This window comes from Vombatus ursinus, unplaced genomic scaffold (assembly GCF_900497805.2).
Source record: "Vombatus ursinus unplaced genomic scaffold, bare-nosed wombat genome assembly UNPS02014801.1, whole genome shotgun sequence".
NCBI classification, from domain to species: domain Eukaryota; kingdom Metazoa; phylum Chordata; class Mammalia; order Diprotodontia; family Vombatidae; genus Vombatus; species Vombatus ursinus.
This window is the reverse complement of record NW_020954579.1, coordinates 27,490,026-27,505,486: the sequence shown is the minus strand read 5'-3', so window position 1 is coordinate 27,505,486 and position 15,461 is coordinate 27,490,026. Positions and strand designations below refer to the sequence as shown.

Genomic DNA, 15,461 nt, shown 5'->3' with positions numbered 1-15,461 from the left:
CAACAAGCCAACATCATGTGATTGTACCATGCTGGGAATATGTTTTATTAAAAACATCATCACTCTAGGGGAAGAGACGATCCAGAGACCAAAACTATTCACAAATGTTTAATTCCTTAAAGTGTAGATCTTAGTACATTTTGCTCTACCTCCTTTCAATTAACAACTAAAGAAATGAACCTAACATTAATTTGCCTCTAGAGGTAACATCTGTACACTGTGAGGATGTAACTATTAGCAAGAGACTACTTAGAATATTGTGGATTAAGAGACAGAAGGGAAGAGGTCTTGGACTTTAGATAGGGATCATTACAATACCCTCCCTTAGTCTTTTTGTCTTGGAAATCCTGGTGTGGTGGAAGGTCCCTTTCCTGAGCTAAAAAGGTCAGAGTTGGGGTGTTGCCTGGAGAGCTGTTAGATCACCCTCATTTAGAGGTCAAATGTAAATTCTGAGATTCTACTTTTTTTTCTCCTGAGTTTCAAGGCAGTGAGGTGTGAAATTAAATAGATTGGGTCCAGTGATTCCTTGGAATTCTCTTGCTGCCTCCCCTTCATGATTATACCTCCCATATCTCTCTATTCCAATTCTAGCCCCACCTAGTTTAAATCAAAGAAAATTTGGTCAAGTCTCACCTAATACTATTTCTATGGAGTAAGGGGAAACAGATCAAGCATTTATTAAGCACCTACTATGTGTTAGGCACTGTACTTAAGTACTTTACAGATATAACCTCATTTGATTATACTTTTTAATATGTAAGTAGAGGTCAATGATTCCACCTATGCCTTCTGCCCTATCAACAATAGCCCTCTTTCTGCACCCCCCAACCCTGCATTTCCCTCTTGCTATTCACTTGGCTCCAGTGACATATTCATTCATGACCTCAAGGAAAGATACTGAAAATGAAGTTTTGTAAGGTGGAAGGATGGATAAGAGGTCTTAGGAGGGGTAGCTAGTTACCAAGAACCCACAATGGAAGAAAATGGGAGGCAGAAAATGACTGAAAAAAGGTGCTTTTTAGAACTATTTCACAGGATTTTATTTTATTTTTTGGCTAGGCAATGGGATTAAGTGACTTGCCCAGGGTCACACAGCTAGTAAATGTCAAGTGTCTGACGTCGCATTTGAACTCAGGTCCTCCTTGCTCCAGGGCCAATGTTCTACCCACTGCACTACCTAGCTGCCCCCACAGGACTTTATTGATATATTTATTACCTTACCCTCTATATTTCTGATAAAACCGTACTGGGACAATGAACTATCAGTTCCATTCTGCTAAGGTGGAACTTTGACATCTTCAGTGGGTAACTTGAGTCCAAAAGTCAGAGGATGGAGATTTTAGAGAATGAAGGGGTTGGTTTCACCTAAGCCTTCTAATTCCTAAATCATACCCAGAGCAGTCAGTTAAGGGTTCTCTCATTCAAGCAACAGCTAGAGTTGGAGGCCGTAAGACAGCAGAAGGGAAAGTTATTAAAAGGTAGAAACAAGTGGAATCTTTTTCCATTACAAATTCTGTGTAAGGTATAAATAGGATTAATGGCCATAAAGTCAATTATCAATAATTGCACTTGGAGCCTTGGTATGTCAATATCTTTTGTTTTTTTAAAGTTTAAAGAGTTAATTAGGCCCCAAATCCTGAGTCAGATTAAACTATGAATCTGGACAATCACTATTGGTGTTCAAGTATTGGTGATAATCAGTTCAAAGTTTAACAATTAAGTATGTCAAGCCTGAGACTGTTAAATATGTATATTTTTAGAAATTCAGGTTTAATGGGGAAGAAGATGGACTTTTGTCCTTTTCACTGAGTATTCATTTGTTTACCCTTGGAATCCTTATCAATTTAATCACATATTGACATCAGAATCTATTTTCTGGCTTATAATTATTAAAACAGAAGATTCCTTTTGTCCTTTGCAATTTTTCATCAGACTATTTCCCGACATGTACTATTGATGCTGTAGGATGTACTTTGGAATTCAGATTATATATGGAATTACATAATCACATGCATGCTCATTGAGAGAACTGAAGGAACAAGTCTGAGTAACAAAGCAGTTTTTCTCTATCAGAAGAATCCTAAAATTAAAAAAACCACCCAAAAAATCCCCGCACCAACAAAACCCCACCAATAAAGAAAGAAAAAAAAAAAAGAAAAAAAACCACCCAAAAAACCATGAAATTTTATTCATTGTTACTCTTGGGGCTGACATGGCTTGTCTGAAGAATGTACACCAGGTAAATCCAGTGCAGATTTTTTCTCAGGGTCTGGAAGAGTGAGAGTTTCTGGGGCAGACTTTTTTCGAGGTCGATCTTTGGGAACTGCTAAGAATTCTGGAGGGTCTGTGGACAGTGGTGTAGATGGAGCACTAGAAGGAGCAGTGCGGATTGCAGAAGGCAGTAGGGAAATGCTGGAGATAGAAATTGAAGGTGGGAAAACTCCAATTTTCTGGTTGGTGGCTTCCTGAGTTGCTCTTTCAAACTCTCGGACTTCATCCATTGTCATGTCTTCAATAAAAAAAAAAAAAAGGCAAACAATTAGTTGGTTATAAGATGGATTTCTATTCATTGTGCCCATTTCAAAGGTAAATCTGTTACCTCTATTTTAATGGGATCTGTCCAGATAAAAAATCAAGAGAGACAGAGCCTCCCCTAAGTATCAGCTGCTTGGGTTTTTTTGCACAGCCAGATATCCCAGAACCAGAGCAGTCTTTCTGAATACTTACTCAGATTTCCCAGGATACTTCTCAATGTATTTTCCAAACGTGAAAAATAAGAGTCTATCAGGAAAGCAGGGAAATAACACGTGTTTGTGTTTTCGTGTGTGTGTGTGTGTGTGTGTGTGTGTCTGAGAAGATCTAGTCATCTCTTCCTAAATGGGAGGTTGAGGGTTTGATGGATATAGCAACTAATTATACTGATAGGAATATTCTTGTCCAGTTAGATTAATTATTTGCTTGAAAAAGTTATCACATCACATTTCATAATGTGTCCTTTTCACACAAAGATGGCATACAAAGGTCTGGTGGTTGGTGATTGGTCATGTGGAAGAAAATCTGTGCTTTGCCAACACTCTTAGCAGCTATGTGTTAACTGATCCATCTTGCAATGAAAAGAACTTGCTCTCTCTAAAACCGGAACATTTCTCAGGATACCCAAATTAAAAAAAAAAATTGGGGAAAGACCAACACTAGCAAAGGATCATTCGATGGATATTGAGCTTTTTTTTTTTTTTTTGAAAAAATCAACCCAAACCCCATAAAATCATCATTTGGAACTCAAGAAATAAATATGGTCATGTTAAGGAAGGAAGTATTCCATATATCTGAGTTTTCTAGATAAATAAAACTTACCCTTTTAAGCAGCAAAACTTTTTTCTAAGTCCTGATTTTTAATAGAAATATTTTTAGAATACACACTGCCCTCCCTTCTTTCAGAGCACATGGGACATAACAATCTTTTCTTCATGAGTTGCCATCATTATTCATGAACATTTATTTATTAGGGTATAGGCAACAAGGTAGTGATGCTTGGTCTTGGGGGAAGGGTGTGTAATACTTTTTATCCTTACAGTACATGTCCCCCAGACTTCTTGGGCTTTTGAGTTGCGTCTCTTCTTTTATTATTCTTCAGTATCTTTTCTCATTCTCAAACATCATTTCTTGGGACTGTTACTATATCTCTCTCTAATTTCACTCTTCCTTCCAATTATGCTGCCTCTAATCACCTATAGACGAGGGAATTTGGATAACCTTCCATATTTACCAACTACCACCACCATTATTTGCAAAATACCTGGCTGGGAAAACAGACTGCTAGGCACTGAGGTCAGTCAAGCTTATGGACACCCAGTTGAAAAGGATTCAAGGGAGAAAGGGGTTTTCCTGTGAGTGAAGGGGGTGGGATTTGTGTCACTGGCTGCCCAGGGACTGCTTTCTAAACTTCTTGGTTTCTGGCTTTGTTCTGTATTGTTAAGGGTAACTAGGCAGGAGTATGCTGAAGCCGGCACAAAATCTATGAACTGACTGTTAAATTTTCAGTGGGAGCATTTATACCTCAGAAATTGGCAAATGCTACAAAGCAGAGTTTGGTTTATTTTATTGGTTGTGTGGACTTAAGAAAGCGATGGAGAAAATGTTAATAATGTAAGTTAAACATAAAAGTGTGTTGTGTGCCACTGGACAGCCAGTTGTTAAACATTTACCAGCACATCCCTGCTGATAAGTGACCTCTGCACAAGTGAAGTATCATATAAATAAAGTGAAAGAATAATATGGCTACTTTGGAAATACTGCTTAATTTTATGTGTAAATTGTCACAATTCTAATTACTTCTTCACCCATCAGTGCAGCAGCAGTGTGGTGGGCTGATGATTGGGTGTCTGCACTAAGTGTGGCATGAAAATGGTGAGTCCCTAGGAGAGGTCTGTCTAAAGAGTGGTGAACCAACTCAGGGTGGAAACAAGAGGTCAGAGCTCCTGTACTGGTCAGTACTGGAATTGGACCTGTAAGTGGCTACTGTACTTCTAGTCCAGACAAAATATGAAGACCCAGTCTTAAAACAACAACAACAACAACAACAACAACAAAAACCTAAAAAACAACAAAACCCCTAAAACTCAGAACATGTCAAGTGAGAAAAACTTAGAAATTGTTGTTTCCTCAGTTTGTTGTTTAATTAAAAAAAAAAACACAAAACCAATAAAACAATACAACTCCATAGGCCAAGAAATAGATTAAAGGTTAAAAAAAAAGTGGGTACCAATTGCCACCAAAGTGATAAACAGGTGTCTAGAAAATGAGTTTCAATCAGAATTAAAGACAGTGAGTTTAGATAGCTAGAGGCTAAAGGCCTATCAGTTCTTTCTACATATCTCAATTTTTTTTCACATAGATTAAAAAGAAACTAAAATGTTATTGACATCTTTCGCTTTTACTGTTGTTCAGTTGTTTTCAGTCTTGTCTGACTCTTCATATCCTCATTTGGGGTTTTCTTGGCAGAGATACTAAAGTGGTCTGCCATTTCCTTCTCCAGCTCATTTTACAGATGAGAAAACTGAGGCAAACAGGGTTAAGTGACTTGCCAAGGCCACACAGTTAGTAAGTGTCTGAGGTTGGATTTGAACTCAGAGGTTGAGTCTGCCTTACTCCAGGCCTGGCACTCTATGCACTTTGGCGCCACCTAGTGGCCCTTTGCTTTTACACTGGCTCAATTTTCTCTTCTATCCCTCTTTCTTTTCTCAAAAGTCTCTCTCTCTCTCTCTCTCTCTCTCTCTCGGCAAACTTGTGTTTGGTGGAACCAGATATTGCCTGAGCACTGAAACCTTGTCCTGATTGGCTAGCCCAACTCACAATGCGTATGAGTTCTTACTGATTGAGCCTCTCTTGACTCACACTGTTGACTCATATTATTGAGTTTGCAGTCCACTGAGACTCCCACATTTTTTTCAGACAAACTGCTGTGCAACCATAACACTGAGAGTTACAATATTATAGTGCTGCTCCAAATTAAAGGTGTTAAATCAACTCAGTAGATCAGTCACAGAATCTGAGAGGTAGAAGAGATATTACCCTTAACATAAAATTCTCTAAAGCCAAATGTTAGATTTTTAGTGTGTATATTTACACCTTGGAAATTAGTAAATGTTACAAATCAGGGCTTGATTTATTGTGTTGTTGATTAAGAAAATGATGGAGAAAATGTTAATGATGCAGATTAGACTTAAAAGTGTGTCATGTGCATACTTTTTTTTTTTTAAGAGTTGGTTAATAACATTTACAGCACACTCTTGGAACTATCCACATCCAGAGACAAGTCATTCCACTTTTGGAGAAGTCCAATTGTTGTCAAGTTTTTCCTGACATTTAGCTTTACTATGCCTCTGACACTTCCACTCATCGCTCTGGGTTCTATCCTCTGGAGAGCCTCTATGTGACAACTTTTCAAATACTTGAACATCATGTCCCTTTTGAGTCTTCTTAAGGTTAAACATGCCCAGATCTGTCAGTCCATCTTCACATGACATGAATTCAAGAACCTTCTTGCCCTGGTTGCCCTAATCTGGTCACTTTTTCAATTTAGCAATGTCTTTAAACTCCTATAACAATGGATGAAGCCTGATATGGGTAGAGTACAGAGGGACTATCACTCTCTCTCTTTTTTTCTTCTTCTTCTTTTGGGGGGGGGGTAATTGGGGTTAAGTGACTTGCCCAGAGTCACACAGCTAGTAAGTGTTATGTGTCTGAGGTCAAATTTGAACGCAGGTTCTCCTGAATCCAGGGCCAGTGTTCTATCCACTGTGCCATCTAGCTGCCCTGGACTATCACTCTCTTATTCTACGAAGCAATCCTTTTTGATGTAGCCCAAGATGACATTAAATTTTTTAGATTAAAAATTTTAGATATCTTGCACTGTTAACTCATATTGAGTTGGCAGTCCACTAAAGCTCCTAGATATTTTTCAAGCTGCTGTCCAACCATGACCCAATCTTGTACTTGTGAAGCCGATTTTTTTTGTACCTAAGACTTTACATTTATCCCTATTGAACTTCAGCTTGTAATAAAAATAATTAATAGGAATAGCTAGCATTTACATAATGTTTTACTGTTTCAAAAATCTTTTAAAATATCTCCTCCTATCTTGGAGGAGATCCTCCTGGAAGATAGAGATTATTATTATCATCCTCATTTTACACATGAGGAAACTGAGGCACAGAGAGGTTAACTGACTTGTACAGGGTGACAAAAGTACTATCTAAGGCAGGACTTGAACTCAGATCTTCTTGATTCTAAGTTGAGGAGTCTATCCAATGTGCCACCTAGTTACTTTAAATATCTTGCTAGATTTAGTCCAATGCCAGCAGTTAAGATTGGATGGAGCTGGGTTTCCTGACTCTATAGTTTTCTGTGTTAACTATGCTTTCTAGCTTTGTGTCATCTTCCAAGTTTGATGAGTATGGCATCTGACTTTATCCAAATTACTGATCAAAATGTTTAATAGCACAGGGACAAATATAGATCCTTGAGGTACTCCACTGGAGACTTCCTGCCATGATGACACTGAATCATTAACAACAACTTTTTGAGTTCCACGTTCCAACCAGTTCTGATATATTATTGTCTAATTGTCATCTCTCTATCTTCTCCGAAGGAATTAGTATGAGAGATTTTGCTAAAATCTAGGAAAACTATATCTACCCCTCACCTACTAGTTCAGTAATCCTGTTAAAAAAGGAAATGAATTTATCCTGGCATGACCTGTTCTTGATGAACCCTTGTTGGCTCTTTATAATCATTGTTTTTCTTTCTAGATGTTCACTAACCATCTCTTTAGTTATCCATCTAGAAATTCTCTAGGAATCAGTCTTTCTCACTGGCCTAGAGAATATCAAATTTTTTGAAAAAAAATTTTTTTTAAATATCAGAACATAATTTTCCCTTTTCTAGATCTGATAGTAGCTCTCCCATTTTCCATGACTTTTAAGATCTCACTGATAGTGGCTCAGCAATCACATCTGCCAGTTCTTTCAGTATCTGAAGATGTGGTTCCACTGGGTCAGGTGACTTGAATCCATTAAGAGCAACTAGGTACTTTCTTACTATCTACTCAATTTTATTAATGATCAGCTATCTGTTAATTGTTCTGTCATATCCTGTGCAAAGGTCATTTTCTTTGGCAAAGGAAACAGAAGCAAAATAAGGACCGAGTAGCTCTGTTGTCATTTACAGTAATCTGGTCACCTCTAACCCTCATCTTCTTCCTACCCTCAACAAAAGTCTTATCTCTTTTTTAATCTTCCTTTTCTCTCAATATGGCTAAAAGACCTCAAACTTTTTGTTGTCTTTACCTTCCTTGGCTAGCTCATTCTGAGCTTAAGGACTCCTAATACTACTTTTTTTTTACAGAACGTGCCAATAACTTTAGCCTGTTAGCTGGTTTTGCTGCCATCTTGAAAAAAAATCTGAGTTGGTCAGTTCTCAGTCCATCCATATTGGTCTCTTCAGACATTTTCCTCACTGGAATCTTTCCTTTGTATATTCAGAATTTAATTTTAAAGTATCTCCCATCCTTCCTCATGTCTCTTGGGCTGATATTCCCGGTAACATTTTAGTCTACTTGAAAACAGTGAAGGGCCACATCGCTACAATGCCCAAATCACTTTGGTAGGAGCCAGGGATAAAAAATCAAAAAACAAATAGTCTTTGTCCTCAAGAAGCTTACTTTCTCTTCAGATACAAGACATTTTGAGGCAGAGAAAGAGCCCTACCATTTAGGAGGAATCAGGAATGGTTCCCTTGTAGGATGTGGAATCTGAGGTGATCTTGGAAGGAAGGTATCTTCTAATACACTAAGATGGGAAATAAAATATTGAGTTGGATTCAGCAAATGGGCCAGTTGGTAGAAGTAGAGAGCTCATGAAGAGAAGTAATTCATAATAAGTCTGGAAATATAGACTGGTGCCAGATTCTGAAGAGCTTTCAAAGCCAGACAGAGTTTATATTGTTACCCTAGAAGCAGTTAAGGAACAGCCAGAATTAACTGAGGAGAGGCCTATGATCAGGCCTACACCCTGCACTTTGGCAACTGTGTAGAGGACAAATTAAAGTGGGGAAGAGACTGGAGGCAAGGAGATCAATTAGCAGGCCACTGCAATAGTCCATGTGAGTCGAGGAGGGCTGGAACTAAAGTGCTCAATTGCATGAATAGTTACTAGGGAAAGAAAGGGATAGTCACAAAATATTTGTTGAGGTAAAAAATGGCAAGATTTGGCAAATGACTGGATACATCGAGCATGGGGGAATCGAGGAGTCCAGGATAACACCAAGATTGTCAGCCTGGGAGACTGGATGGTGGTGCCCTCAACAGAAATTGTGGGTTTTGGGGGAAAGGTAATGAGTTCTTTTTGGATATGTTGAGTTTGAGATGGCTCTGAGACAGCTAATTTGAAGTGTCCAATAGGCAGTTGATAAACTTATGATAGGACTCTAATATGTTATTTGGGTATCAAGGAAATAGAGCCTCATTCATCATATACTATTGTTTTCATTAATGAATAGGGAAGGTAGTACAGAGATTAAAGGATAGTATTTGAGGAGGCAGAAGAAAAACATTGACTTTGGAATAGGAGGATATAGGTTTAAATTCTATTTCTCACACTCCATACTTGTGATTGAAAAAAAGTTATTGAACTTCCCTGGGCCTAAGCTTCCTCTTTGGTGATTTCTGAGGTATAAATGTTCACATTGAAAAAAACAAAAAAAGGAAGAAGTTGTTCGAGAAGTCAACTGAGGTCCCTTCTTCCTCTTAGATCTATGATCCTGTGATTCTACCCCATGGAAATTGGATATTTTTCTCTAAAAGAAATGACTTCCTAAAAAGAAGTGGCCTGAATATGTCCCTCTACTGTACTTGTCCAGCAGGGGGCAGAATCTATCAAAAATACTCAAGGTTTGATTTTTACATGGCACAGCAGAAAATTATGCAGTCTATTAGAAGTAATAGTCTCTTTGAATACATCGAAACTTCTTAAAACGTGTGGGAGCAATTATGTCACCTCCTTCTTGTCACTTCATGGATATTATTAAGGCATAATTTTAAGCTAATTCTGAAATGGTTTTAAATTAGCGACTTAAAATATATTTCCCACCTATACTTGATATAAGGAACAGCCTGTGCTTTGAAACATTCCTGATTATACTAGGATCATGGATGAGACAGGTTATGGAAGAAAATGAACAATCCTAAATTTTATGAAATTCCAAGGAATGCAAGAACAGTAGTTAAGCATTCAGAATTCAACCACTCTGCTATGGGTAGGAACCGAGTCTTTCTGATTTGGTCCAATAAAGGCCTCATGGACGCAATAATTAATTAATTAATGCAGTTCTTTTATAGAGCATGGCTCCCAGCTTTCTGGTCAACAGCCCAGGATAAAAGCAGTCCACCCTGTTGTTCTGCATGGTCTGAGGGCCAATCTGAAGGGCAGACAGAAGGGCAGAGAAGATTCTTCCCTTCAGGTGACTGCCCCAGCAAAGGTCCACATCTGCATCTTCTTTCTTCCACCTGGGGGAGGGGGGAGGGCAAGCATCCCACCCATGTTGTCCTGTGGTCAAATTTTGTTTTACCACAATCTACTCCCAGATCCTTTGTCCCCACCATCTGGGTGGTCAAGTCACTGCTGCAAATGGTGGTAGGTGTACAGGAAGTAAATATACTTAACACAATTCAATTTACAAATATTGGCCGACACAGAAGTGACCTGTGAGAGATGAGCCATATGATTGTTCTGATAGATCTATGCCTTTATCTGTGGCCGAAACAAGAGAATTGTTTGGTATTTGGGGTCCCTGTTTAAGGCCACCCACTCAATGTTTCCAGGCTCACAAGATCTGCTCAAGATCCTAAAAGACTTTTTACCCAAACTACTTTCTGGTGGTCACAAAGTTTCCCTCTTGGCCTGTGAAATGGACCTAGGCTAAGAGGAAAAACAACAGCGGGCTATCCTTCCCCCACCCTCTTCCTACAAGCATTCTTTTTTGCTTAGGGTGAGTAATAATATTATCAGCACCCTGGGGGACTACATTATTCTACCTAGTATTTACCAATCCTTGTACGGTCAGTCTAGAATGGGACTAGATCTGCTCAAACCAAGGAGCAGGAGTGAAGCTAAGCCTAAGATTCAGTGTGACTTTAGTGGTATTCCTAGAAAAGACTACCCCTGGGTTGGGTGCCTAGGTCCATGACTGCTGACCCCATGATGGCAGGCCCAACATTTAAGAATAGGTGGGTTAAGGTTGTTCTAGAGAGGGATTGTTTAATTTTCAGTGTAAGCATTTACACCTCAGAAATCAACAAACTACAAACCAGGGCTTGATTTATTGTTTTGTTGATTGTCTAACTTAAGAAAGTGATGGAGAGAACATTAATAATGCAGATCAAAATGAAAAGTGTTCTCAAAATACATTCTCATTTTTTTGAAGAACTGGTTGCTGAACATTTATTTATCAGCCCTCCCCCAGGCTATGAGGTATCACATCTACTGGGGATTTCTCTTCTATTCCTTCATCCCTGCGCACTCGTCATGGTTGGAATAGCTAGTACGTAACTTATACCCAAGCTGTTAACGAAAGTAAAATTCACAAGTATAGACTGGTTAACAATAGATCTCTTATTTCACACTCAAATTTAGAAAATAAAATTAATACAGCCCCCAAAAGAGGATTTGTCAATAGAGGAGGTGGTTTGTCCTTCTAAATCCTTTTATTTCAGGACCTAAGTAATGGGGAGGTAGGAGAGGACCGTTCTCTTGCACCTATTTGACCATCTCCTTGGGGTGGAGCTTCCTCTTCCCTTTGTGCGGCATGGTGTGGCTAAACCCAATCTAGGTGTATTTGGCTCTTGACATTGTATTCATCCCCTTACAGCTTTTTGGTTCTAAGCATAATGCCTCAATGGGGGAGATGGAATTCAGAGCTTCTTCTATTGCCTAGGGTTTCTTTCCTTTCCTTTTTTTTTTTTTTTTTAATTGGGGCAAGCCCCTGGATTTCTTTACTTCAATTCCAGTTGCTACCACTACTCCAACATGCTATCTGGCATTTAACCTTCTGCCCCTCAGGTTTGGGAGCAAAGCAATCACCATGCCCTAAGTCATGAGGTTGCCACTGATAGTGACAAAAGGGGTTTCAAGTGGGCAGAGTTAATTCCAGGAGGTCTGGGCTCAATCTGATTTTGCTGAGAAAGATGGTCAAGGCTGTGGGATGGGGTGGGGCTTTGTTATTATTATTAATATTGCTATTATTTTTTAAGATCCAACACATCAGCAAGGAAATTCCCACCCAAGAGTCAGAATGATGGCCTAATTTAATTTCCAGAAAAATCCGCTCCCTCTTTGGGGATTCTATAGTTATACTAACTCCTCCTCTATTGGTTGGGGACAGGACATAAATTTGACCTAATTCATAAATGGTTTGGAGTTGATGATTTAAAATCTATTTCCCATATGCTTTGCTTTGAAACACTTCCTGATTACACGGGATCACAGATGAGACAGACTATGGGAAAAAAAACACAATCCTCAACTTTATGAAATTCCAAGGAATACAACAAAAAGAGGAGTAAGCACTCAGACCTTAACCACTCTAATGTGGGTAGGATTCTGGCTGCGATCCTTTCAATTTGAATGTGAAGCAAGTGGTCCATTGCTTGTAAGTCTAGATCTGTGAATTCCCCTCTTTGGTTAACTTAGCATGGCTTGTGCCTTTGTTCCACAGTCAAAGGAGCCAGGAGAGCAACTTCTCCCTTGGCCAGTGCTGGAATCTATTTCTTAAGCAGCGCAGGTCTTTGGCTGCATCTTACAATTGTTTGTGGTTAATCTGACGCTAGTGACGGAAGGGGACCTTTTTCATTTGTTATGTATGGAGGGGTGGGGGAGAAAGTAGGTTTGCTCCGACCTGAGGCTGCAGGCTGACTGTGCTTCACTAGCCCTCAACTACCTCAAAGGCGGAGTCTCCCAGACTATGCTTAAAGGGCTGGAGCCTCTTGAGCCCTTTCAGCATCCATTTCCTTGTGAAGATGGAGTATTTGCCTCTGTAGTTTTTATATGAACATAAGGACTATGGAATGGTGTTCTTCCTTACAGTGCCCTGTCCCTCCATTCATTCAAGGGCTAGGTCCTTAGGCTTGATAGGACATGTTTATTGGTTTTACTCATGGGATTTTCCCCTTTCCCCCCCTAGGGGAACCATGATTCTTGGGTGACCAGAACCCAGGGGCTTATGCTGGGCCATCTTGGCATGAAAGGGATCAGTTCTTTTTGATTACTGCTCCTCCTGAATTATGAGCCATTGAGCCAGGGCCATTTTGCTGTGGGCATGTGGGTTCTTTCTCATATGGCATAATGAAGCACTCAATCATAGTACCTAGTACCAAAGTATTTTTTAAAATTGAGGCTTTTTCTCCCCTCCTTTCCAAGGCCTGCTCAATAGTGCAGGGCTGTATAATCTTGTACATGAGGTTTGAGAAGCTCTCCAAGAAGTAAGCAGGGCAGTCATAATATGCTCCCAAGAGAGGTCTCTCTGATCCCCATGTCTGCTCCCAAGAGGACACAGACTGAATCCCAGATCATCTATCTGTGGGTATCTTCCCACTGGACTGTGCCAGCTAGAAGCTACACTGTGTTTGTCCATGGCCTAATTTTGGCCTATGCACACTCTATGTGGTCATTTATTTGTAAGTATTTCCTGAGATGAGCAGCTATGTGTTTTTCTTTTTTTTAAAACCGTACAATATAAACCGTTCGGTTTTTGTTCTGGTCCTCCAAGACCTATGGCAAGCATGATGAGTATTTAAGAAATTTTTGTTGACTTAGATTGAAAACAGTCTTCCAACAACACTTTATCTTACCATAGAGGTTCTGCTTTATGGTAACACAGTGGTAAAATGAAATAAAAAACAAAACAAAACAAAATCCTTCCATAACCCTAAATTGGGAGAGAAACTAGTTAAGCTTCTTTTCAAAGGTCTCCTGCATTATCAATCAATGCATGAAAAAGAGAGACAGATAATCAGGTCTAATTCAGCGTTAAGATTCTCTTACATACATTTAAAAGGAATTCATGACTCCAATGAAGAACAAGGAACCTCCCCAATGAAACACACACACACACACACACACACACACACACAGAACACAAGCAGGCTTATTCAGTAACAATAAAAGGCCAGAGTGCCAACAAAGAAGGTCTTTGTAGATCCAAAGGGCTCACTGATGACTAAAGTCAACTCTTAATTATCCCAAAACACATTGTTTATTTTGTGGATTGTATGTAGTAGTTTAGAGGTTGAATAGTGGGGAGTGGGAGCTGGGCTACTGAACCAGGCAATGGCTGGGCCATGATACCTCGCAAGTGGGCACACCTGTGGGTCTATCTACCTGCATGCCTTAGCTAAGACCTTTGAGAGGATTTCAGAGACATATAAATGATTTTGGAATTGTCCTTTAAAAAAAGATCTGTCCCTCTTTCCCTACTTGACCATAACTAATTGAGAACTATACATTTACAAACTACACATCTCAGGGGCTGATACATTGGTGGGTTTTTTGGTCTGCATCTGTGATTTCATCAATGTAGGGAACACCCAGAGTGAAAATTCCTTCCACCGAGACAGATCAGCAACTTGCCTGTAAGTTATAATACTGGAGAATGGTCTGGGAGCAAGGAGAGGTTATGTAACCTGTCCATTGTCATATAGCCGGTATATGTTAGAGATAGGACAACTCACTTCTTGACTCTAAAGCTGCCTCTCTACAAAATATTAAATTAGCCAGGTCTTTACTACTCATTTGTAAATTATTAAATCTGTGACCTTTTTTTTTGTTGTTGTTACCTAAGGGTAGATTTATTTCACTACCTAGCGTATATCCAGATCACTTCCCCATCTCTTTTTGGCCAGTGTGGATGTGTGAAAGGTTAATTAATTCCAAGATTAGTCTAAGGTAACAGATCTAAAAAAGTCAAACAGGTACAAAAAGCTACATGGCATATTCAAACAAACCTGAGTGATCAAACATCATTTGATGTTTCTGATCATCAGTGCTACTGGCCTTTAGAGAATCAAGAGTTCATTGCATTATAAAAACCAATCATCCAGAGTAAGATTTTGGATCAGTGAAATGCTGGTTTTCCCCCTTCTTCTGTCGTAGTGTAGGATTTTCCATTTAGCTGCAAGATGTTTTCACCTTCCATCCTCAATACAACTTTATGATCAATGCAACAACCCAAATGTTAAGGATCCTTAAAGCAATCAAAATGCTAGCAATGTCCCTAAGCTGTCACTGCCAAATTGAGAGGTGGTTTGAATTCTTTACCAAAAGCAGTGAGGTTTTAGTGTATTCTGTGTGTGGAAAGTTAGGAAAGAAGTGTTTTTGTAATTCTTCAATGGACATATAATAAGTATATATGGTGAAGGGATGGGTGATATGCTGAAAAAAATCTACATACACTTGTTTTGTCAAGGCTGTTTATGTCATCCACAGTAGATGAGTGCTGATTGCAAACTTTAATGTTGGTTTGTTCATGCATGTTTTTCTCGTATTCTCGAACATCATCCATTGTCATATCTGAAAGAAGGTCAAGATGGTGGCAACTTCCATTATTAAATGCAAACTTTCAGAGGGAGTGTTTTAAGGGAAAGGCAGGAGTGTTGCAGAAGCCAAAGAGGATTTCATAAAGCAGGGAATCCACTAACTTTATGAAACACGAGTCATAAAGTTAGTTGAACCAGCCGGGGAATGGGGGGTGGGGTGGAGTGCACAGTTAAGTCAAAGGAAGTGTGAGAAGAGTGGAAATTGTTTCAAGGTATCTGTGAAGTGAGCTAGATGGAAAGTGTTGACATGTGGGTAGCGCTAGAGGCAAAGATCTTCTAAAATGGTTTTTTTTTTTAGAAGATCCCCTCAAGAAGA

General features: G+C 39.2%; 1 protein-coding gene across 14 annotated transcripts in view; it reads right to left on the bottom strand.

The window, feature by feature from the left end:
- Window positions 1-2,163: 2,163 nt before the first annotated feature.
- PITPNC1 (phosphatidylinositol transfer protein cytoplasmic 1) overlaps window positions 2,164-15,461 on the bottom strand; it is a 358,377-nt gene continuing 345,079 nt past the window's right edge. For 13 of the 14 annotated variants that reach the window (XM_027872641.1, XM_027872649.1, XM_027872648.1 and 10 more), the window contains one exon: window positions 2,164-2,509. In XM_027872641.1, the coding sequence (XP_027728442.1) occupies window positions 2,196-2,509 (314 nt within the window). In that variant the 3' untranslated portion in view covers window positions 2,164-2,195. Of the gene's footprint in view, window positions 2,510-15,000; window positions 15,120-15,461 lie in introns of all 14 variants that reach the window. The other variant, XM_027872650.1, reaches the window with a different exon arrangement.